This window comes from Euprymna scolopes, chromosome 13 (genome assembly GCF_053919585.1).
Source record: "Euprymna scolopes isolate OS-2025 chromosome 13, ASM5391958v1, whole genome shotgun sequence".
Taxonomy (NCBI): Eukaryota; Metazoa; Mollusca; class Cephalopoda; order Sepiida; family Sepiolidae; genus Euprymna; species Euprymna scolopes.
Window position 1 is genome coordinate 98,135,789 of NC_136494.1, and position 25,017 is coordinate 98,160,805.

The 25,017-nt window shown below is 34.4% G+C and overlaps 1 protein-coding gene across 3 annotated transcripts in view; it reads right to left on the bottom strand.

The window, feature by feature from the left end:
- Positions 1–25,017, bottom strand: part of LOC145292102 (thiamine transporter 2-like) — a 136,616-nt gene that overhangs the window by 62,306 nt on the left and 49,293 nt on the right. For 2 of the 3 annotated variants that reach the window (XM_080138189.1, XM_080138190.1), the window contains one exon: positions 17,631–19,681. In XM_080138189.1, coding sequence (XP_079994315.1) covers positions 17,631–18,573 — 943 coding nt within the window. In that variant the 5' untranslated portion in view covers positions 18,574–19,681. Of the gene's footprint in view, positions 1–17,630; positions 19,682–25,017 lie in introns of those variants that run through there. The other variant, XM_080138188.1, reaches the window with a different exon arrangement.

Consider the following 25,017-nt stretch of genomic DNA (forward strand, 5'->3'; position numbering starts at 1 on the left):
GAAAATTAAGGTCCATCTTTCTTAATTTAAACAAAACACACTCACGTCTAAAAATAGAAATCAGATGAACAATACATGGAATGTCTCGGTTGATATTCGATCCTTCTATGTCAACGAAATCGAGTATCTAGCAGATCGAGTTACGCTTATGTGTAGGTTGGAGTCTCTGGGCGAACGTGACAGAAATCATATAAAAAGCCGTGCAGATTTTAGTAAGGGAGTAGTCGGCCGGCGGTACTGTTGAAGAGACAATCACCTCGAGTTGAGTAAGCCGTGCCCTCTGGTCCCATCCTTAGAATCGAGACGCCTGGCAGTGTTGATTGCCCCCCCCCGGTTCTTTTCTACATATAACAAGCGTTGTTGTTTTTTTTTGTGACGTTATCATCATCACCAACACCACACGACAAAACGTCTTAGTAGTGTCATCAGCATAAATGTCTACGAATGATCTAAGGATGTGAAGAAATTTTTTGATTTTAAAGGACAAAAGATTTTACCATGTCTAACATATAGCATGGTTTAAAGTTCTTATGGTTTTAAATCGGAAGACAAAATCTTTTATGGTTGTTATTCGTTAAAAAAAGGGAGGGATGTTTAAAAGTTTGTTGGTGGAGAGGATGTATGAAAGATTAGAGGGAGTTAGAAGAAAGAGTGTGAGAGAGAAAAAAGGTTTAGAAGGAGTGGGTTCGTGAAGTCATTTAGAGAGAGACAATGTCGGAAAACCATATTTCAGACGATTCGAAATTAGGTAGCCGGTCGAACAGTTCATCAAAATTAGGTCATACTGTCTGTCTGGAACCTCGGAGTTGATCGTTCAATTTTTTTTTATTTTTAGAATCTTGCGACAATTTAAAAAATATTTTTTGTATTTTTATGACAACTTTTTTTTTTTTTTTTTAAAGGGGCTGAATTAAACTTCATGTTTATATAGTTTTTAGTTATATCAAATTAAATTTTTTATTTGTATCATAATAAATTTATACATTTATTCATGAAATTTATCAGATAGTATTTATTTTAACTTTTAGTTTGTATATATATATATATATATATATATATATATATATATATATATATATATATATATATGTATATATATATATATATATATGTATGTATATATATATATATATATATATATATATAATAAATATATTTATAAATAAATATAAATTCAAAGCACAATATATGTGTATATGCTTCTATGTGTATGTATATGTATATATATATATATATATATATATATATATATATATATATATATATATATATATATACATACACATAGAAGCATATACACATATATTGTGCTTTGATATATATATATATATATATATATATATATATATATATATATATATATATATATATATATATACATACACATAGAAGCATATACACATATATTGTGCTTTGAATTTATATTTATTTATTTATCATTATTTTTTATTTTTATTTATTCATTTTATTTTTATTTATTTGTTTTATTTTTTTTTACTTTATTCTATTTTATTTTATTTTATTTTCATATAAAAGGGGGAGATCCTAATCTAGTTCATTTTTTAGGTGTTTTCCAAAAATTTTCAAAATTCTGCCTAACATCACTTTAGTTTGATAGTCTTCCATTTTTTTAAAATTCAACTTTAACCCCAAACAAGGCACAGTGCCACTTTAAAGTAGGGGGCTACTCTCAGGGATATAAGTTGCATGGATATTAAGAAGGGAGATGAGCAGCAAGATGTCTGTTCACATTACACTTGAACTTCTGCATGTCAGTACAGTTCGGGAAACAGAATCCCAGAAGGGAGTTCCACAGTCTAGCAGTTCTGGGGAAGAAACTATTAGAATAGAAGGCTTTCTTACACCTAGGAATCTCTACTGTGAAGGGGTGGGATTTTGCTGCTTGTCGGGGGAATTTACATCGAGGAGGTACAAGAGTTTGTAGTTCATTAGAGCATTCATCATTAAAATACTTGTAGAACAGGCAGAGGGATGCAACATTTTGTCGATGAGACAGAGGCTGAAGCTTAGATGACAGTTCAGGACCTATCAGGTTGGCAACTCTCTTTTGAATCCTGTTAAGGAGTTAGAAACTAACAGCAGATGCACCAGCCCAAATGTAACAACAGTACTCCATATATGGGCCAATAGTGGCGTTATAGAGGTACAGGATACTTTCAGAAAGCCCACCTTCTTCGCAACAGCGTTGGCAATGCTCTCAATGTATCTGTTCCAGCTCATGTCCCCTGTGAACGTTAGGCTGAAGAGTTTAAAAGAAGTAATTTCAGGTAATGTATTTTGGGCCATTGTAACTGGTGGTAGAGAAGGTTTCTTGTAATTATTGAAGGAAACAAGCTTAGTCTTAGCAGCATTGAATGTGACCATCCATTTTTGTCCCCATTCCACTATAGATGGAAAGTCTTCTTCTCGTGTTTCTGCATTTCCTTAGATATGTGTTCATTTGTTTCCCCTCGTGCCTGTTATAGAGCGTGGTGTCATCAGCAAATATACCCCTCTCAGAGACAATTTTATCAGGTAGGTCATTCATAAATATTAGGAATAATAAAGATCCAAGGATAGACGCCTGAGGTACTCCCGCATTTATATCATATTATTTAGATGTATGACTGTCGAGGGCAACCTGAATTTTTCTCTTACTTAAGAAGGATTTAATTTAATCACATATTATTGAACATGTAATCATGTGATCATTAAATTTTAAGGTGGAAGCACAAATTATTTACAAAACACGCTCCACTAACATGTTAAGAATGGCTTTCAAAATAATAACATTATTATTTCAGCAGCACAGTAACAAAAATACATAAGTACTGAACATTTTCATTTTTTTTCGACCGACACTGCACACCCACAATTTCCAGGTTGGTTCATAGTATTTGTGCGTGGAGATCATGACAGTGATTATCAAGGTAAAATTTGGGGCAGATATTTTGCCCCCTCCCTCCCCCACAAAATGGGATGTCTATTCCGAAAGCCGTTCTTAACAGAGGGAGGTTCGGGGTGTTCATTCCGAAAGCCATTCTTACCATGAGGATGTTGGGGTGTTTATTTCAAAAGCAGTTCTTAACATGAGGAGGTTGGGGGGTTGGGCAATACCAACAACAGCCGTACTTAAACTTTTTACAAGGCGGGGGGGGGGCATGCTTCCACCGAGCAATGCCGGTTAACAGGTCCTGCTAGTAAAATAATAAGTACAAAATCTGCATGAATCAAAGTATCATATTTTACGACCGGCGGCGGGTGGCCCGCCCGCTAGTTTATTATAAAAGGTTTTATACTCAAAACCTCGTTGTTAGAAACAACTCCCCTCCAGTTATAAAAACATTAGAGCAAACCAATGTTGTATATAAGTTCAAATGCCCTCTATGAAAATGTAACTTCCATAATAATAAGACTAATACATATATTAGATGTACAACAACAACATTTTCCTGCCGCCTTACTGTGCATTTAACCAATATCAGTGCCATATATTTACATTTACAAAAAGAGCATAACTGTCCACCCCCACCCCGCTTTCATCTTTAGGCAAGTGCTTGTAGATAACACGAAAATCGTTCAGCAGGAAATTAATCCCAAAAAGTTAAAAAAATTTCTCGCGGCAATTTATATTAGATATAATAACATCGCATTCAAGACAAGTAGCAACATATTTAAATGGCTGGCGTAGTATGGAATTGCCATGCTTTCTTTGCTAATACTGGCTCACGAACGTTTAGATTTTGCAGCTCAGATTTCTAATCGACTTAGGTTTTAACCGACTTTTAATCAACTTTTATTTGATTATTTTAACCCGCCACCGCTGCCTACAATTTATTGAGAATTTTACTTTTCTATGTTTCATTTTTTTACTTAAGTTCACTTCCACGGCATAAATTCCACCAATTCCCCTGAAAATGACTCTTATGGAATCTTATGGAACTTTTATTAATATCTTCGATTCTGATACAAAAAGATTATATGAAAAGTCGAAAAAATAAAAAAAAAGAATAATAAAGCAAAGTACCTCCGTTGTATTCAATAATTTTTGCTTGAATATATATATGTGTGTGTGTGTGTGCGCGTAAGAGATTAGTTTGATTGAAAATACAGATAAAATAAATTTATCAACCAGACTCCCCAATCTGCCCAAAGGACAAGGAAGCCCCCAGAACACAGACCACCTGATCCCACACTGTCCACCCAACTGGAAGGAGGCTATGCGACAACCCAAGACAATTTCTCAGACTGATTAAAAAAATAGTCTACCCCTACTACTACCTCTACTACTACTACTACTACTATCTCTACTGCTGCTGCTGCTACTACTACTACTACTACTACTACTACTACTACCACTACTACTACTACCTCTACTACCGCTACTACTGCTACTACTACTACTACTACGAAATCAGTAAAAAAAAAAAAGAAGGTAAATAGTGAAAGTTTACCTAAGAAATAGATATATTTAAAAGGCACTTATTCACTTTTTATTTGCTACTATCTGCTTGGTGATTAAAACCAAAGAGGTGTGGGATCAAGTTACACATTTTTTTTTGGGGGGGGGGCGGCCTCAGTACTTGAAAGGGGAGAATGGGAGAAAACAAATTTAGATGGCCTTGATAGCCAGATTTCAAAACGACCAACGAGCTGGAATAGTAGATAGGCCCTATGCACTATATATATGCACATAAAGTTATAAAACGTGCATAGGGCCTATCTACTATTCCAGCTCGTTGGTCGTTATGCACGTTTTATAACTTTATGTGCATATATATATATATATATATATATATATATATATATATATATATATATATATATATATGCACATAAAGTTATAAAACGTGCATAGGGCCTATCTACTATTCCAGCTCGTTGGTCGTTATATATATATATATATATATATATATATATATATATATATATATATATATATATATATATATATATATATTAAAAGAATTGACTCATGTCCAGGTAACCTATATCTAAAATTTCAAGTGTTTAGATCCCAAATTGGCGGATGAGTTTGGTAAGCTCTTGGCAGCCAAATTTTCGCACAAAAACTGATTAAAAAGCTTGTTACATGTCTGGATACCCTTTATGTAAATTTCAAATGTTTAGACCCAAAATTGGCTGAATAGTTTGCTAAAGACCGCAAAGGTCACATCTTTTGAACTTTGACCCCTTGGCAACGAAATCTTCCGCCAAAAAACGATTAAAAGCTTGCCCTATGTCTGAATACACTTTATGTAAAATTTCAAATGTTTAGACCTAAAATTGGCTGAGTAATTTGGTAGAGACCGCAAAAGGAATTTTTTTTAACCTTGACCTCAATTTTGACCCCTTAACATTTCTTGTTTTGGTCTCAAATCAAATTAAAAAGTTTGATCCATGTCCAAGTAACCTACATCTAAAATTTCAAGTGTTTGGAGCCAAAATTGGCGGAGGAGTTTGGTAGAGTTTTCAAGGTCAAATCGTTGGACTTTGACCCCCTTGACAACTAAATGTTTGCCCGAAAACCAAATAAAAAGATTTTCCCATATCTCAATACCCGTTATGTCAAATCTCGAGTCTGTAGACTGAAAATTGACAGAGTAGTTTGGTACATGCACAATTTCACTTTTATAGAATAGTAATTCAATAGCAATGCTATATTTTGGTTTTGTTCGTTATTTCCTCTGAAGAAGAAAAATGCCTAAAATATAACAACTATGAAATAGGGAAATAATTTCTTGTATTGGCTGTTTTTGAATCATGAATGTGGTAAACTTTAATTTGCAGCATTTAATTACGTTCGTAGAGAAAGAGTGAGGGAGAGAGAGAGGGGGGGGAGAAAGAGATAAGGAGAAAGAAAGAGAGGTAATTATTAGTCAGTCAGGGTTTAGGGTTAAAATCTGAAGTCGCTTTTGTTTTTTGTTTTTTTATATATATTTGTATTAGACGTTTCCTTAAAAGATTTATAAGATAAAAATGTTAATCTATGTTTAATTAAAGAACGAGAAGTATACATATGTTGTTTTTCTAATCTTTATGTTAATAATATGATTTACATAAAATGTATATAAAACAATTAGAAATTGTAGAAAAGAGTACCAAAAAAAAAAAAAAGGAAAAAAAAAGAAAATTGTCTTTTGGAGGTGTATTCACTTCTGGTATATGAGTATGTCAATGTAATATAGGGAGAATACGTGGCTTTTGTGCTTTATTGTCAAGAAAAGCTTTTTTCATTCTGCTAATAGATACAGGCCCTTTCTTGTTACTAATGTTAAGGGTGAAAAGTTTGTCAATAAGGACCAGTGTAAGGTAGAGGGCGTCTGTTCTCAAAAAAAAAAAAAAAAAGAAAAAAAAGAAAAAAAAACGTGTGTCCGCGAAGAATTGCCTTTTGAGACTGAAAATTTGATAGTCTGTTCTCGAAAGTGCATAGGTGAGGTTTTACTAAAATAAGCTCTGGATCTGTTGCTGTTAAATCTATCAGGGTCAGCATTTGATAGAGGTACTCCATGAACAAGTTCGGCTTGAGAGTATCTCAGGTCCATTTTGATATCTGCACAACAGCCAAGAACAACAACAAGTAGGTATATCATTCCATTGTTGTTGGTCAGGATAAGCACACAATACAGTTTTCACTTGCTAATGAAAGCATTCTATCATTCTGTTAAAAGCAGGGTGATAGCTCATTAGATAAATACATTTGATCCCTAAAATCTTGGAAAGTTCCTGGAAGAGGTTAGATTGAAACTGTACACCAGGATTAGTAGTTGTGGGAACTCTGTCACGTGATATCTAGCATGATATAAGGGCTTGCACTACAGATTCAGCGGAAATATTGTTTAAGGGAATGGCTTCAGGTCACCATGTGACACAGTCTATACAGGCCAGGAGAAGTAAATTCCTGGCTGACCAGCCATTGTCCAACCAGATCAATATGAACATGGTTAAACTGGGCGTCTAGAGTGCTGAATTTTCCAAAGAGGTGTACGGATATGCTTGTGAGTGTGAGTGTGAAACGGTACTAACCCTATTTGGGTTTAACCAGCTTCCTCCAAAGGAGGAAGTTTCTTGGGCGTATGAAATTCACAAGCGATCCCCAGTCGCATATATATTCTCGTTATTGGAGATGACGACGTTAGGTTTTTGCAACTCTTGCAGGGAGGTGTCGACGTCCTCCTACATACAGCACCTGAACTTCCCAAATTGGTCACCCATTTTAGTAATAACCAGGCTCAACGTTGCTTAACTTCGGTGATTTGACAGGAACCGGTGTGTCAACATGGTTATGCCGTATATTTGTGGATATGCTTGTGCACCTTTAACTTTTGACAGGATACACAGGACTGTGTCCAGGCAGTAATGTCATGCCTCATATTTGGCGAGAAAAATCTAGCTGTAATCAGCTTCACTGTGGCTTTGAATCCAGGATATGCCACACATTGTATAGAGTCATCAAAACAAAAAGTCGAAGTGAATCTGTTGAGCTGTCACAGATGATCTGCATGTCCAAAGAAGGCACAGGCAGGTATGTGAATTTGCAAGTTACACATTTAGGTGTTGACAAATTCAAAGTGTTCAGACATGGTTGGTCTAAGGCCATCTGTTGTAGAAACGTATTCAAAAGTGAGAACAGAATATTGATAGGAAGATGGGATAAGGCATCTACCACTGCATTCTGTTCACCAGATATATTATCAGACATCATTGGTAAATTACGAAAAAAAAAAAATCCAAGTGGCACGTTTTCCAAGGACAATATTTGTTCGGTTTAGAACGTAAGTGGACAGTGATCAGTGTAGCTTACAAATTGATATCCTTCAAGTGAATGCTAAAAGTGTTTCATTGCGAGGTACATTGTCAACGTTATTCTACCGGTTTTAGCTGTTTCGAAAAAAATAAGTGAGAGGTTCTATAGCTGCGTCCGTCCGATGCATCAACGACTACTGAAAACTGGGCATCGAGTACAAGATGTGCCAATAACGATGTTGGTGCCAGTTTTTTCTTCACTTCGTTAAAGGTTTTTGGTTGAATATCGGTCAGCAAAATCTATTCATTATTTTTCTTCCTGTTATGTAACAGGTCAGAAAGAGGAGATATGAGATCCGCACAGTGTGAGATAAAGCGTCTGTAGTAATTTAACTAGGCACCGCCAAAAATGGCCGAAAAATCAAGTTGTTGTTTTTTAAAACGAAATTACATTGATTAAAATCCATTATTTCTGAGTAACTTTTTTTTCCCAGAAAGATAAAACCCTGAATTTTATCATATAGAAAATAGAATAATGTAAAACTTTTTCTACTATTTTTAATTAAATTTTAAATGTTAAATTTTCCCAAAAAGTTAACAATTGACATTTTTTGTCTTGCACAAAAACGTACATAAATATTAAAAAAAAAAAAAAGAAGGTTTTTGAACTAATTAATTTATTTATTTGTTGTCTAACTAAGATTTAGGATGATTTTCTATGAGAATATGCAAAAATATTATAATATAAGTACCTGAATTTCAAATAATTCCACTTATTCATATAGGCAACCAGTTACTTCGCGTCGATCTAGAGTCTAGATCGAGAATGTTTACGTTTGTGTTTAATAAAAAGCAAACTATGGAAGACGAAACAGGCCCCCAAAAAACTTATTTTTCAGTGACGAAAATTTCAATGTATTATTAACGCCGAGGCTGGCCAGTACCAGATGGGTGACCATTTGTATGAGTTTGGTTTTTAATGTGTATGTGTGTGGGGGCCAGGCTCCTCAAAATAGGGGGGGGGGCAATTTAAAGCAGAATAAAAAAAAAAATTATTTCAGCGCGTTTGGTCCACCGTAGTCAAAAGGCGGCAAACATTTTCAAACGGGATCGAAAAAATGATGCTATTTTTAACACAAAGGGCACAATATTTATCGATTTTTTTGTATCGATTCTTCAAAGCATGCCCTGTTTAATAATGGTCATGCATTATTCGGCTCGCTAAAAAAAATTGTTAATTTATTTATCAAAGATTTTAAAATGGCTTTTTTCGTATAAATATTAATTTTTTTTTGTTTTGCTTAACTTAAATTAATTATTTTACTTAACATGTTCACCGAATTTCACACTTCAAAACTCAAAAGTAGGAAAATTACACACAATCGAAGTTCTGATATTCAGACGTCAAAATAAGGTATGCAAACAATTTTTTTAAAATCTATAATTCTGTCCCTTACAACAACACAGTATGTTGTGTTCAGTTTCAGATGATTATTTTAAGTATATTTGTACCACTTCAAAACAAGGGGGGTTGTAAGCAAAAAAAAATATATATATATAAATATCGTTTATGAAAAATAAGTACACTGTTATAAAGTTCATTCTTCTCTAAATAATCGCTGAAAATTTCGTATTGATCGGATAATTACCTGATTTTTTGGTAAATTTTTAAAAAGACGGTCCGTCAAAAAGTACTTACCTAGGTAATTGATTTTAATTTCCCCGCGCATTTGCACAAAAATAAGATCTTCTAGCAACGACATAATTTCAAATACGCCCACGCGCTATTCTCATAACAACAAAAGCAAAATAGACATATTTCTGGCGGACGTAGGCGAAGACAATACCACGTGACAATATTGACCAATGAGAAATTTTAGAAGATTGTTTTTTAACGCTTTCTCAAACCAAATATCAGCAGCAGCAATCTTGTGCTCGAATTCGATTCTAAAAGTATTTAAACGCAACAAACATTCCCTCTCTCTCTTTTCACTCCAACTTGACACGAGAACATGTCTCTTGTTTTCCTCTCATCGTCGTTTTCAAATATGTCGAAAACATAATTACACACACCACGCGGGCATAAAAAAAAACACACTTATCTACCCATTCCGTACATTTCTATAAGAATTACTAACAACGGACTACTTTCCTCATGGGACTTTCAAATAAGGCAAACTTCGCCAGTTAAAACAAAAACCTTGAAATAAGGACATTATTTTCACAAAAGACTTCCACCTTCCAATCTTATTATTTTAACGAAGGACTTTCATCTAACATGACCTTTTAACCTTAGTAATTCCACAAAGGATTTTCACCTAATTTGAATATTCTAACCTCAATGATTTTACAAGAACTCTTACTGATCAGACTTTGCTTGTTCATCTTGTTATTTTGTTGAAAAATAAATGCGGCGCATTTTAAACGAGAAGGAGGTGTCATTGTGTTTTATTTCTTTTTTTTATTATTATTATTTTGTTTGGGACAGAGGAATTTAATTTCCCTTAAATCCCTTTTCCCTTACAAAACTCATCTCTTTATCCAAGCCTCAAACCCTTTTGTCTCGTTGAGACGTATTAATGCCCTAATGTGATGCGAAATATTATTCATCACACATTGTTGTGTTCTACGAACTAATTGACTTTCTTCATTACTTAAATAATGTCTCTCGGAGACGAAATTAAGGTCTGCATTTTTACCTGCCCTTTGTCCGCCATTCGGACGGTTATTCTCAGTGAACTCCATGATCACTATCGGACTCACACCATTCATTCTTCCAAGGCATCACTAACTTATCAACTTGTTGCAATTATTCTTCAAACAGTGTGGAGGTTTTGATCCTGCAAACGCAAAGATAAACCATGAACTACTACCCATATGGGTGTTACTCGCTCTGTTACGGCAGAAGCTGAAGATGGCACATCTTTTGCAATTTGGATCTTTTTATTTTAATAAAATTTACGTTGAAGTTTAAAGGTGAGCCTGCTGTGATATCTGTTTGCTCTCTTTCATTCTGCAAAGGGCAAAACGAGGTGAGAGAATATCTCACATTGGTTGATGTCCACGTAAATTGTCACACCTGAATTATATATATATATATATATATATATATATATATATATATATATATATATAAGGTAAAATTAAAGCCAAGAACAATGCGAGATTTTTTTTTTATATAGAGTAAAATTATTTCAACTCTAAACAACAGTAATTTTTTTTTTCTGTTGTATCCAATGGTGTTATAAATCTCAATATATTTCAGACTTATTAGTCCTTTTTCAAGAGAAGACAGCGGAAGAGTGTTCTTCATGAGTGCAAACTCTGTCTGGCCGAGACTGAGGGATATAAGTAGGTTGTCGTTTGCTTGAAGCATTGTTGAAGAAAATTATAAGGTAAAATTAAAGCCAAGAACAATGCGAGATTTTTTTTTTATATAGAGTAAAATTATTTCAACTCTAAACAACAGTAATTTTTTTTCTGTTGTATCCAATGGTGTTATAAATCTCAATATATTTCAGACTTATTAGTCCTTTTATATCCCTCAGTCTCGGCCAGACAGAGATTGCACTCATGAAGAACACTCTTCCGCTGTCTTCTCTTGAAAAAGGACTAATAAGTCTGAAATATATTGAGATTTATAACACCATTGGATAAAAAAAAAAAAATTACTGTTGTTTAGAGTTGAAATAATTTTACTCTATATAAAAAAAAATCTCGCATTGTTCTTGGCTTTAATTTTACCTTATAATTTTCTTCAACAATGCTTCAAGCAAACGACAACCTATTTATATCCCTCAGTCTCGGCCAAACAGAGTTTGCACTCATGAAGAACACTCTTCCGCTGTCTTCTCTTGAAAAAGGACTAATAAGTCTGAAATATATTGAGATTTATAACACCATTGGATACAACAGAAAAAAAAATTACTGTTGTTTAGAGTTGAAATAATTTTACTCTATATAAAAAAAAAATCTCGCATTGTTCTTGGCTTTAATTTTACCTTATAATTTTCTTCAACAATGCTTCAAGCAAACGACAACCTACTTATATATATATATATATATATATATATATATATATATATATATATATATATATAATCATTCAAACACGGTAGTGTTTGAATATATGGTTAAGTGTTACTTTTACTCATTTAGAACTGTTTACAGCTTCACCGCTCACTCATTTTGCAACCAAATTTCAAACAATATTTACAGTTCGTAGATAACCTTTGCAGCTATATTTTGAAATAAAAATTTTAAATTTTCGTTCATTAAAACAAAAGTTATAATAAAAGTACTGGTGTTCAAAAGTCCTCAGAATTAGTAAGGAACGTGAGAGACGGTTACCATAGCAACTTTTTCAACATTGACGTTTTAGAGACGATTTCTTTTGATTTGCTGTTGGTTACCATAGCAACTTTTTTCATAAATCATAGTGGGAATGTCACTCGCATATCATCTTATTTAGCTTATATTGAGAGAGTTAACAAATTTTATTTGCCGTGCTAGGACTGATAATATTTCGCTTACAATTTCGCCCGTTAATTCTGTTTCTCTCTTTTTTATCCCTTCTTTCTGTTTATTTACTTAATTACGTCTTTTATTCGATGTTTTCATTTAGTCAATTTAAGAAGTTGGTAATAATTTTTTTATGTATTCTTGACAATGCGTATGTTATTGCACACACAAAAGAAAATATTATTTCAAAGCAAAGCCCGGATTACTTAAAACAAAAGTTACTATTTTATCTATATGCGGAGTTAAAAAATCGTAGATTCTAACTTTTATTAACAATGTAAATGTATTAATGATCGCAATAGGATTTGAACATAAATGAAATACACTAATACCTTAAGATACGAATTTAATTCGTTCCATGACCGCTGACGTATCTCGATAAAATCGTATCTCAAAATAATTGTCTCTAATTGAATTAAAAGAAACAGAATTTAGTCTCTTCCAAGATTAAGAAATTTATCCCAAACAAGCTCAAATTATCTTAAAATTACATTCAACAATCGCTAAAAAAAAAAAAGATTATACAACATTAATGACGCGGAAATTGAAATATAATGATAAATGTTAAGAAAAACAATAAAAAAAAATAGAGTTATACTCACAGTCTAGGCCAGTGCTAGCGTACAGGATTCATGCAAGGAGAAAGAGGGGGAGAGGAGCAAGGTTACCACGCACACACGCACACGGTATGGTAACAAAAAAGAAGCAAGATTATGCACAATTAAAAACGTGAATGAACTTACCAAATGCTTAATATTTAAGCCTTAATACAAAAGAAAGGATGAATAAAAATACTAAAGAATGAGATTGAAACCAATTTACCATTGGGACGCGGTTGAGCGGCTAACAAAGATGAGCTAGAAGAAGAAGGGTGCAGGAAGAGAAAGAGCTGAGATAGCATAGCATGGCCCATGATACACACACGTGCGCACACACTTTTTCTTGCTTTTCGTTATTATTATTTTTTTTCCTTTTCTTATATATATATATATATATATATATATATATATATATATATATATATATATATATATATATATATATGGAAATTCTGCAACCTGTGTGTGAGTTATACACCACGCATTGTATCCCAGCTTCTTTTCGGTTCGTTGATTGTGTACGTGGGTTGGATTCAACTGCAGAGACGTCTTTCATGTGCTCATTTGATGTCTCTAGTCTTTTTACCAACATACCGTTGGATGAGACTATACGCATATATGCCGACACTTTATATGATGGTCGCCTGACTGCTCCACGGTTTTCTAAAGAGATTCTTATTGAACTAATTTTAATGTGTACGAAATCCGTGGAATTTAGTTTTTGTGATATTATGTACTGTCAGGTTGACGGGATTTCAATGGGGAGTCCGTTGGCCCCAACTTTAGCGGATATTTTCGTCGGGTACTATGAATCCGTTATGTTTAATTCTACAACTAAACCCACTGTTTCAGATATGTTGACGACACTTTTGCTATTTTTCCTTCGCAAAGTGAAGCGTCGATATTTTTTAATAGGTTGAATTCTTTACATGGGGCTCTTAAGTTCACTATGGAAAGTGAGAAGGACAATTCGCTTCCTTTCTTGGATGTTCTTGTCGAACGCTCAAGGGGGGGGGGCTTTCTCACTACAATTTATAGAAAGCCGACATTTACTGGCCTATACGTGAACTGGTTGTCTTTTGTACCTAAATCACGTAAGGTCGGCTTAATTAATACTTTGGTACATAGAGCCCTCATGATTTGTTCGCCTAACATATTAGATGTTGAACTCGATAAGATCAGGGAAATATTCATCAATAATGGTTATCCTATTGACCTTATTGATGACTGTATTTTCAAAAAGGTTGCGGATTTTAAATCCCCTAAAAAGTTTGGACCCTTGAAATGCCCGGTTTATTTGAAATTACCGTGGATTGGGGAGGGGAGTAATAGAATTTCCAAACAGATTCAGAGAAGTATTTACGACTGCTTCAATTCGGTGACCTTGCGTTTGGTATTTACTACGAGACCTGTTTTTCCGTCTTTCCGCAAGGATAGTTTGCCTTACATCCAAAATAGTAATATTGTATATCAGTTTAGATGCCAGTGCGATGCTGGTTATGTTGGGCGAACATCCTTGCACCTTTTGAGTCGTATAAACCAGCATGTTCCATCGAAGATCAGACAAGGGAGGACGGGATCTGCAGCCTTGGACTCTGCTATTGGCCAGCATTTGGTTGACAACCCGTGCTGTGCCGATAGATATAAAATAGATTGGTTCGAGGTGCTACATAGAGCGGACTCCAAAAACCATTTAAAGATTTTGGAGGCCGTCTCTATCGCGGTGCGTCAACCTTCTTTGTGCCGGCAAAAAGAAACATCAAACGCATTGTTTCTCTTTGGGGAACTTTGAATTTTTTCTCCCGCTTTTTTTTTCTTTTCTCCCTCGTTGTGCCAATATTTTAATCGTTTTTAAAAGTAAATAAATTTAATTAATGTCCCCGTATGTTTGGCACATTAATAAGTTCCCCAATAGAACTCTTTATTTTCGTTACAATATTATTTAGATTGCTATCGATTTACTCCTGACGAGATGATAGCCGAAAGAGCTCTCGAGAAACTTCCGCCTAGTACTTTATTTAATATATATATATATATATATATATATATATATATATATATATATATATATATATATAAGAAAAGGAAAAAAATAATAATAACGAAACGCAAGAAAAAGCGTCTGAGCTCGTCTACTGGCTGCTAGCTAGTTCCTAACATGGATAATTTGTTCCTTAAGGGGCATATAGGATTATTGTGCCCTAGTAGCTGACTGGTCAGTGTGTGGCTGCATCAGTCAGGAATGGGGCATTAATCAACAAAAGAAATTAGTTTGTCATGGTGACTGATACAGTCTTGTTTTTATCTATGCGAACCTTGTATTTTCTCTGACTTTGCATTTAATTTATATGATCTTGTATTTAAATTATATGACCTTGTATTTAATTCATATGACCTTGTATTTAATGTATGTGACCTTGTATTAAATGTATGTTACCTTGTATTTAAAAAATACAAAGAAAACAGACCTCTCTCCTCTCATTCTCTGTCCACTGACCTCCCCGCCCCAGGCTGCGACTGCTTCACAAGACCTCTGCTGGACATCTTGAGAATACTTCAAGTTTTTGCCTACCGACACGAGAACGTCCTAGAATTTTCTATTCCTTTTCTTTCTTGCACTTCGAACGTAGTCCTTCTTTTAAAATAAATCCTTGCGTTGTTTTATTCTAAAAACAGGTGTTGACTAATTACCCTGTGCTTTTGGGTTGCAAATGAATCTTTTATTAGAAGTTTTGTGCACTCGCGCATAAAATCTACCTACAAGACCATTTAAATTAGCAATAATTTTAATCTACATAAATGTGAGCACATTATTTCGTCTCTGACTTCGCCTTTAGAGGCACAGATGTCATTACTTTTTTCACGTTTGACGGCCTCACTGTTGTGTTCTTTTTGAGAAGGAGACGTTTCATTCTCGAAATTATCAAGGATGGTACAACAAAGAAATAAAAACAATAAAAAATATCGTTTGTGACATTGGAAAATAGGCACAATCTTCTCAGATTCCGATACAGATTCTGATACTACTAAAAGTTCTGATTTTTTCCTATTCCCGATTCCACCTAATCGTCCCAACACTAATATATATATATATATATATATATATATATATATATATATATATATATATATATGGGTATATACAATACCTCAGGGAGATGAACGCCCCTGCCTGCACAGTTCCAAGTCAACCTTGTTGGAATTTTTTTTGTGCCAATAATGATGCATCCCCCCTGTTTACATTTATTATTTTTTATCTGGTTCTTATATATGATTTTTTGTATTTTGTATGTTTTTTGATCTTTAGTTTCGTACATTTTGGGTTTGTACGAAACTCCCTTTAATTTGGAGAAAAGAAAAATGCTAGCTCCGTGATGACGTCACGAGCCCAGCGCGAGATTCTTCCTTTTTTGAAATTCCGCTGACGTGGAGATTGAACGTTGTTTCATTGCCCGGCGCTGAGAATGGAATTTTTACGAGCCTCCTTCAAAGAACCCCTCCCCCCCGGATATGTGATGAGACATACTTCTGAAAACTACCTACGTGACTACGGTTTTGCACGTATTTTAGAAGGAGTGAAATTATTTTAAAGAAAATACCCTTTTTTACGTGGCAGGGAATTTTGGAATCTCCTACAAAGAAGAAAACCCGGTAGGAAAAAAGAACCGGACAAGCGACACGGTCTTGCTTCTGAAATCCATCTGTGTGTCTACAGGTTGCACGCAAACATGGAGGGAGAGAAAATTTTAAAAGGACTTTAAACAAAAACAACAAAAAAAAAGGCACGTGCCTGACTGGCTTTCAATTTGTGAGTACGCTCCTAAAATTTGTGTCATATGCGAGTGTGATTAGGAGATACTATTTTGAATATTATTATTGTATTTGCTAATGGATACACACATCTTCTTTATAAGAACCAGTGTTATTTTTTTTTCATTACATGTTACCTTGGTGTTTCATAAGTTTAATGCCCACAAAGGGAAAAATTTGCAACTTATTATTGTAAATAAAATATCTTCTTCATTTCAAAGCAGGACCTTTATATTTTATTCTTTACCCCCTCCTCCTCTTTTGTTTCATGCTGTTTTTTTTTCAGGTTAGTTACTTTAGCGTTGAATTTATCTGGAAGCAAGATAAAATTCCGACAACCTAGGGCAAGGTGTAGCACCTGTTAGCCTCCCTCTGAGGTTCTGGAGGGTTACTATACATATATACATATGTGTGTGTGTGTGTGTGTGTGTTTGTGTGTGTGCGCGCGTGCGTATATATATATATGTGTATATATATGCACCGGGCCATAGAAATTCCCAGGTTGGTGTCTGGGAGCGCGCTTGTACAACTGGACAAGATACCACCGTTAGTTTTTGTTTATATATATATATATATATATATATATATATATATATATATATATATAGAGAGAGAGAGAGAGAGAGAGATCTTACATTCTCCCGGATATTTTTTATTAATATTTGGCTGTAAGTCTGATATTTACTGGTTTATATGTGACATTTTTGAAAAATAAATAGATTTTTTGAAGATCGATAACTTAAATATTGTCTTCGATTGTTTGTTGTTGTTCATACTTTCTTTCAACATTTCCGGGGGTTTTTGTTTTTGCATTGCACACAGCCTTCATAAAAACCTAAACATTAAATAAAATGACACCTAGGTTAAATACAACATCATATAAATTAAAGTCTTTTTTTTTCATTTATGAGTCATACGAGAGAAATAAATAAATAAATAAAAACGTGGACTTACTACACAGCATAGAAATGGCATCCACGGCTCCATTATAGTTTTTGGAACGTTCGCGATATGGACTTATCGCCTTCCATAAATTTTGTATATAGTTTCCCATCTGTAGATTCCCAGTCGATGCAGCTGACCACCAAAATGACCAGAGAAGGATATCAATTTGGGAATATGCACTTTGAAAATCCAGCCACATGAATCTTAGTCCATTGAGAAACGATACTTTCGTGTGTGACGTTTTATTACCATTTTCCACCACACAAGAAATCTCTTTTTGGTTTGATGTGACCGAGTCCCGATCAGTTGTAATATTATCCATGGTGGTGACGTCACTGGCACTGGTGGCGTCAATCTCATTCTTTCTATGAAAGTAAAATGAAAACTTGACTTTTGGCAGGAAGACTGAAATCACAAAAGCGATACACACATTTGTCATCGAGATGATGTTCAGGGTGAAGTAACTAACGCCGACAAACGTGATCAGTATTTGCCCGAGAGAGGCAGCCAGAAACCTACCTGCTAACGAACTGGCTCTTATGAAGCCAGAAACTCGTCGAAAATAAGTACTAGTTACTGCCGCATAGACGTAAGAATAATAAGCAATTTCTGTGGCTGATGCCCCGCCATAAGTGAACTGCATGATCTGCATATTTAGGATTCCATCGGCCCAAAGCAACAGGGTCCAAGTTATGATGTAACTAATCCCTTCTAAAATCACAATAGGTTTATAGCGTAAAAGGTCCGTAATTAAAAGCACAATGACTAGGAAACTTAAGTAACTATACGTCCAAATAGGATAAACTTCATTGTTTATTTCTGAAAGGCTTAGATTTTTAGCTGAAGGGTCAGTAAGGTATGATGTAAGGAATGATTCTGATGGACGAAAATCCTTAAAAATCCCAAAGGAACATATCAATCCGGTAGTGACTTTCCAATTCATATTTGACATTTTTAAAGAATTTGTATTGTCTGCGAGTTTGTCTTTGAATTTTAAAAATATTTGCTTTGTCTGATTTTATGAAATTTCTAAAAAATTTCCTTGATCTGATATTTTTTCTCGGAATTTTTCAAGAATTTGTTTTGTCTGCGAGTTTGTCTTATAATTATTAAGAATTTCCTTTATCTACAAGTTTGTATTGGGATGTTTAAGGAATTTGCTTGTTCTGCGATTTTTTTCCTGGATTGTTTTTTAAAGAATTTACTTTGTCTGCAATATTTTAGAATTTTAAAAGAATTTGTTATGTCTGTAATTATTTCTTAGCATTTTTCAAGAATTTTTTTTTTTTTTTGCAAATTTTCCTGGGATATTACGGAATTTTCCTTGTTTGCGATTTTTACAACCTAAAAAAAATGTATTAGCATTCTGTGTACGTCCTCACAAATCTTTATTTTTTTTCGTATATTGACAAAACACTCGGTCAGTCTTTTCCACTTAGATCTAGTTTGTTATCTTTTTCAAGAAATTTTTACATTTTCAGCTTCCTAGAAATTGGTGTGTCGATTGTGAATATGGAATAATTCAAGGTATTTGAAGTTAATAAAATTTTATTATTTTATATTTTTTGTCAAGCTTTTTTAACAAGGTCGCCACTTCTTATTAAGATCCAAAGGCCACTCGAGGATAAAGGGTAATGAGTATTAGGTAGCCAGTGCAGCAACACCGTAGTGATCGATAGTGATGAAAATTGATTATTTAAGAGGGCAGTTCAACAACAACTAGTTTACATTGGATTTGTAAGCGACCATGTTATAGTTAACTGGGAATCAGCCCTGCAGTATCGTGTTTTAGATAGAATTTCCGTTGCTAAATGCGCAGATTGAATGGGCACATCTTAAAATACCTCTTCCTGTTTACTGTTTATTTTTTGTTTTTAATTTATTTTTAAATGTTTTTGATACATTTTCTTTCATTTTCTTCTTTTTCTTTCCCTTTGTCTTTCTTTTTTACGTTTATTACTTTCTTCTTTTTTTCGCCTTCTTCTTCGCCTTCTTTTCTTCTTCTTCTTCTTCTTCTTCTTCTAATTTGCTGTTGTTTTCTTCTTTATTAAAGTCATCCTCTGAAAATTTCAAAGAAAAAAAAGATTTAGATAATTAGAACTTAATAGTTTCAATAAAAAAGAATAATTTCCAGTAAGTGTTATTTTGCTGTTGATGTCAATCGGTTAATTACCTTATTAATAGCTTTGTAGTGATGTAATAAAATTGTCAGTTATCGTCTGTCTTTTGAAACAAACTTTTTAAAAGTACAATTTTAAAGCATATATATTCAACTAGCAAGGCTACTGAGCATTGCCTGGAGAAAAAGTGTAACCTAACTTCTAGCACTCTCTCTTTCTTTCTTCCCACTTCTTGCTTTCTTTTTCACCCAGCCCATTCCTTTCTCTATACACAAATACAATGATTCAACGTAAGGGAAATAACCCTATAAAAAGTTATTCCCCTTTGGTTAGTGGTTGGAAAACAGACTACATGATAACATTAAAATGTGTGTACGTCTTAATAACATTAAATAATAAAAATGGCTACTTAACCTCTAAATAAGGAATCTTTTTTTTTTTTTTAATTTTAGATATTAGTAGCAGGGAGATCCGAACTTGCCTGGGATTGAATAATGATCAACGAATGTTTCACGGCCACTTATTTTTATTGTGATCGAAATCAGTGAAATCGCCCATTTTTCAATAAAATTGTCTGCTCTAGTTGGGGACCCATCACGGTGCATCAGGAGGAAGCTTTACATGCCTCCCCGTTGTGACTTACTTCACAATACATTGTAGTTTACATTGCACTGTAGAGAACCTACTGTTGATTTTATAAAATTATTTTTTATATCATGTCTTGAATTAAAGTTTAAAATGCAAAAGTCAAGTATCATCCTTCAATTGTACTCTAAATGGAAACATTCATTTCGAACACGGCCTTATCATATCAAAGAACCTACTGCAGATTTTATATGTCGAACATTTCAGCTTGTGTGATAGTAAAACTTCTCAAATGTGCTTGTGATGTTAGGTGTTAACTTTGGTCAAAATCGCCTGTTCTTTTCTTCACCGGATTATTTCGATTATCAATATCAATATTTATTGAAGACATTCCGATACAAAACCTATCTAAGATCACTGCCAGACACATAAAATACTTTTGCATGCAATTTCATAAAAATCGGCCCAGCCGTTTTCGAATCCATAGGGAACAAACTCACACTCTCTCACACACACACACACACACACACACGCGCGTGCACACACACACACACACACACACACACACATGACGACTTTTATATAATAGTAGATATATCCGGGTTATGACGATTACAAAATACTAACTTTGTGGATGTTTGTTGTGTATTTTTCAAGTTTTACCTGGACATATTAACAGACATTTGCTCTTTATATAATGGATTAATGTAATGAAGCAACTACACTATGTGTAATTCTATCACACTTCATAAAAATCTAATTTAAAAAAAAGTAAAAACAATGACATGCAACAACTGTTTTTATTTTTATATATATTATTTCGTGCCATGTATAGTCATTGTTAAAAGAAAAATTGAACATTTATGGTATTTAATTTTCAATATTTTGTAAGGCGTATTTTAAACTGTTACGTGTGATAATAATCACTGTTATCAGTTTAATAACAGACCAAAACTGATCAATAGACGAAGTATAACCTTTAATACATTTATTAAACACTTTTACAGGTTGCATAATAATTTAGAAGCTACTTGCAAATGTCATGGTCAACCTTACTCCAAGGGCAGATAACTATTGATTCTTAGTTGCAAGGAAGATAACTCGTCTTTTGCATAATGTCATAGGTGGAACAGCTCATATCTTCCCATTTAAATCCTTAACTCTACCAAACAGACTTTGAGTTAACTAGACGATCCTTTACTTGTGCCACCATGCTTTGGGCAATTCCTGTGAGGGCTTTATTTGTGACCATTTGCGTTTGTCTGTATTGGAGGTGATGGAGATAGCAGTTCGAATGTGTTCATTACAGGTCGAATGGAATAATTATCCTGTGTGGCCGGACTCCCGTGGTGAGGTCAAGCAACTGACCTCTGGTCTTCTTCGAAACTATGGCTTGTGATGTCTAGTCTGCTGGGAGCTCTCTCCATTAGATCCTAAACGCTACTTTGTCGGATTCCTCTGAAAGCAAACCGCAAAAGTTGCATAGGTCAGAAAGAAAGAAGACAAACAATTTGGTTTTATCTATAAAAATTAATTTCGCAAAAATTACAGTCTTTTTACACGTTCATTTCTGAGCACATTTTTAAATTCATCAAGCTCTCTTCTTCGTAGATGGCACTCAGACGGTTGGAAAAGGGGTCGTCAGGCGTTTTTGGGAGCGGTGTTATACTAAAAAAATTCAGTGCAAAATCTGCCTCCGATCTGGCTAATTTCGAGTGGCATTGGCTTTTTATAGTAAGGTCACAGGGTGAGGTAGACGATCTACCCAACCAATCAGAGCACAGTACGTGTCTGGGGATTTCCAGATCTAAATTATGTGTGTGCAGTTCAGCCATAGTCTAGAGTTTTGTGACCAAAAATGACATCCATTCACATGACCCCAGGGGTTAGTCTCTGTCAATTTTCCTTGCCAGAACTCAGAGTACCTGGCCCGGTGTCTCTTAGGGCAGACGAATGTCATTGTCCCTTATTCTAACATTTCCTGTCATCTGTTTTCCAAATAACAAGTATATCTCTGGCTTTGACAATAAAACAAAATATATATCCATATATTTCAATTCAAGTATTCTTGATATTTGCTGTTGTCCGGAATCCAATTAAACAATCTTAGCATCTTTTTAACAATCTTAGCATCTTTTACCCGGTCTTTCTCAGGTCCCGGGGGAGGGGGGGGGTCTCAACCTTCCTAATGGGGCAAATCGCTCCCTCAAGTCGATCACCTTATACTGTTATTAAGCAAGTTATATTTGGAACCTATGTCAGAGTATACCAGATCATCATTTCCATTCTGTAAACAAAACACACTGTCAGCAAGAACCTTGCACTCCTTGAAATACATCACAAGCACGTGTGCTAAAAATAGCAAGGACTTTTCTCAAACAACAAAAGAAAAACATAAAACTTAATTTTTCGCAATGAAAAAATAACAAACTTTATATTTTGGAGTGAGTGTGACTTGCTAGATTTTTAGACGGAGAATAAAATATATACAAACAATAAACACTGCAGACATTTTTGCCTGTAAGAAACCCGGCCAAAAATGAATGATAGTCATTTATTTATTTTTTATTTATTATTTATATTAGCAACATCATTGACTATAGCATAAACGGTTTTATATGAAACAAGTGACTTCTCAGCAAATTGGAAGGATGACAAGAAGCAAGGAGCCTCCCAAATTGTGACTTTGACATGCCCAATCAAGTTGATTGAACCCAGCAACCGACGGAACTCAGCAGCAATAGCAGCAGTAGTTCAAACAGCCCTTTTAAGAGCTAATTACTACAAACTATTATTGCAATTCAATCAGCCTTTTTCAGGGCTAACTTTCAACAAACTACCTTAACTACCTGCAACGGACACTTCACTCTCTGCTACTGCCTGCCTTCTGCAGCATCCAGCCCATTCCTGCAGCTTCCAGTGACTCCAACGGCTCCAGCTCACTGCAGCTTCCAGTGAATCCCATAGTCTCCAGCAACTCCAGCAACTCTTACTCACTCCTGCAGCTTCCAACAACCCATGTAGCCTCCACCTCACTCCTGCAGATCCAGCAATTCCAACAAAAAGCTCCTGCAGCCCTTAATGTCCAGCTACTATCTTTGGTTCCCATCGACGTCCAGCTATCAGTTTCCAGTGCCACTGACGTCCTGTTACCAGTTCCAGTGTTCACTGACGTCCAGATACCAGTTCCAATGCCCACTACCGTCCTACTACCAGTTCCAGAACTCTCAAATGTCCAGCCATCAGTTCTAGTGCTCATTGACGTCCTACTACTATTTGTCATTCTTAACAATGTAATTCTTAGCGCTTTTAGTTCTTACAACTATATTTCTCTCACTACTTTTAATTCTTAACTGTTATAATTCTTCACATTTATAATTCTTACAGTTGTAGTCCTATTTTTGTTTATTAAAATAATTGAATTTTTAATTGTTTTAATTCTTTCTATTGTAGTTCTTTCTTTTAGTTGTAGTATTCATAACAGTGGTATTTAGATTTAAAGTTTTTTTTACTCTTAGATTTTCACTGTTCTAGTAATTGTATGTGTAGGTCTTAACAGCTGTAGTTCTTACAGTTTTTAGTAATTAAGAAATATAGTTTTAACAGCTTTTAGTTCTTAACAGTTGTTGTTCTTAATACTATAATTCTTACAGTTATTAGTTCTTAATAGTTGTAGTTCTGTAATGACTGAATCAATATGCAATTAAAACAAACGCTAAAAAGCAAATGGCTCGAATAGCTACCCTATTTCTTTCTCCACTTCGTTCTAGTATTCTTTTCATCTCAATATAAAGCAAGTTAGATTTCACAGGAACGTATTAACTCAAAATATTTTCAACAAACGAAGATCGTTTTTAACCCTCCAAAAAGTAACACTCCAGTATGAAATTAACCAAGCCTATAAAAACAGTGGCCTGGCTAACGAAAGATTTCTCCAGAAGTCTCAATCCAGCTGCACCAAATGACCCAAAAGCATATGCTCACTTCTCTTCTCCTCCATGCCTTTGGCCAGGGGAGGCGAAAAGGAATCTTCAATGATTCACATACACACCTTCTTCACCTTGTACACGTATCCATTACATACTAGCAAGAGTCAAATGAAAAGAAACAAATTACTATTCACAGCTACACATGTGTTAGAAGGCCAAGGTAAACCAATACACATACACAGTGCCATGCTGCAAAATATTCACATACATATATTATTTACACTATGAACAGACTGAAATACACATGTAACGTTCTACACGTTTACACACGTTTTAATATGCAAGGGCCCAACACATTGTATACTCTATCGCAAAGGAGATCAAGACAGAATAACTCAACTCACTTTTTTTTCCATTGAAACAATCACATTTATTTTTGAGTACTTTCCCGAATAAGACATGATCTCCATCCATCTCTCTAATCTGATCATGATCCTCGTTCTTTGCACCTTTTCTTCTTTTTTTAATCTTTTTTTTTTTTTTTTTGCGTGACGTCTCTTCACGCACAGCTCGGTCATTTGCATACAGCTGCTATATGCACGTCTATGTTCTGCTACACACACCTCTAAGCCTTGTCACTGCTTACGCAACTTTTTTTACCAAACACAAGTTTGCATAAACTTACTGACTGAAAATGACTTTTATATTTTTATAAAATTTTAGATATAAAAATGTTTTGCTATAAAGTTTTCCTTTTTCAAT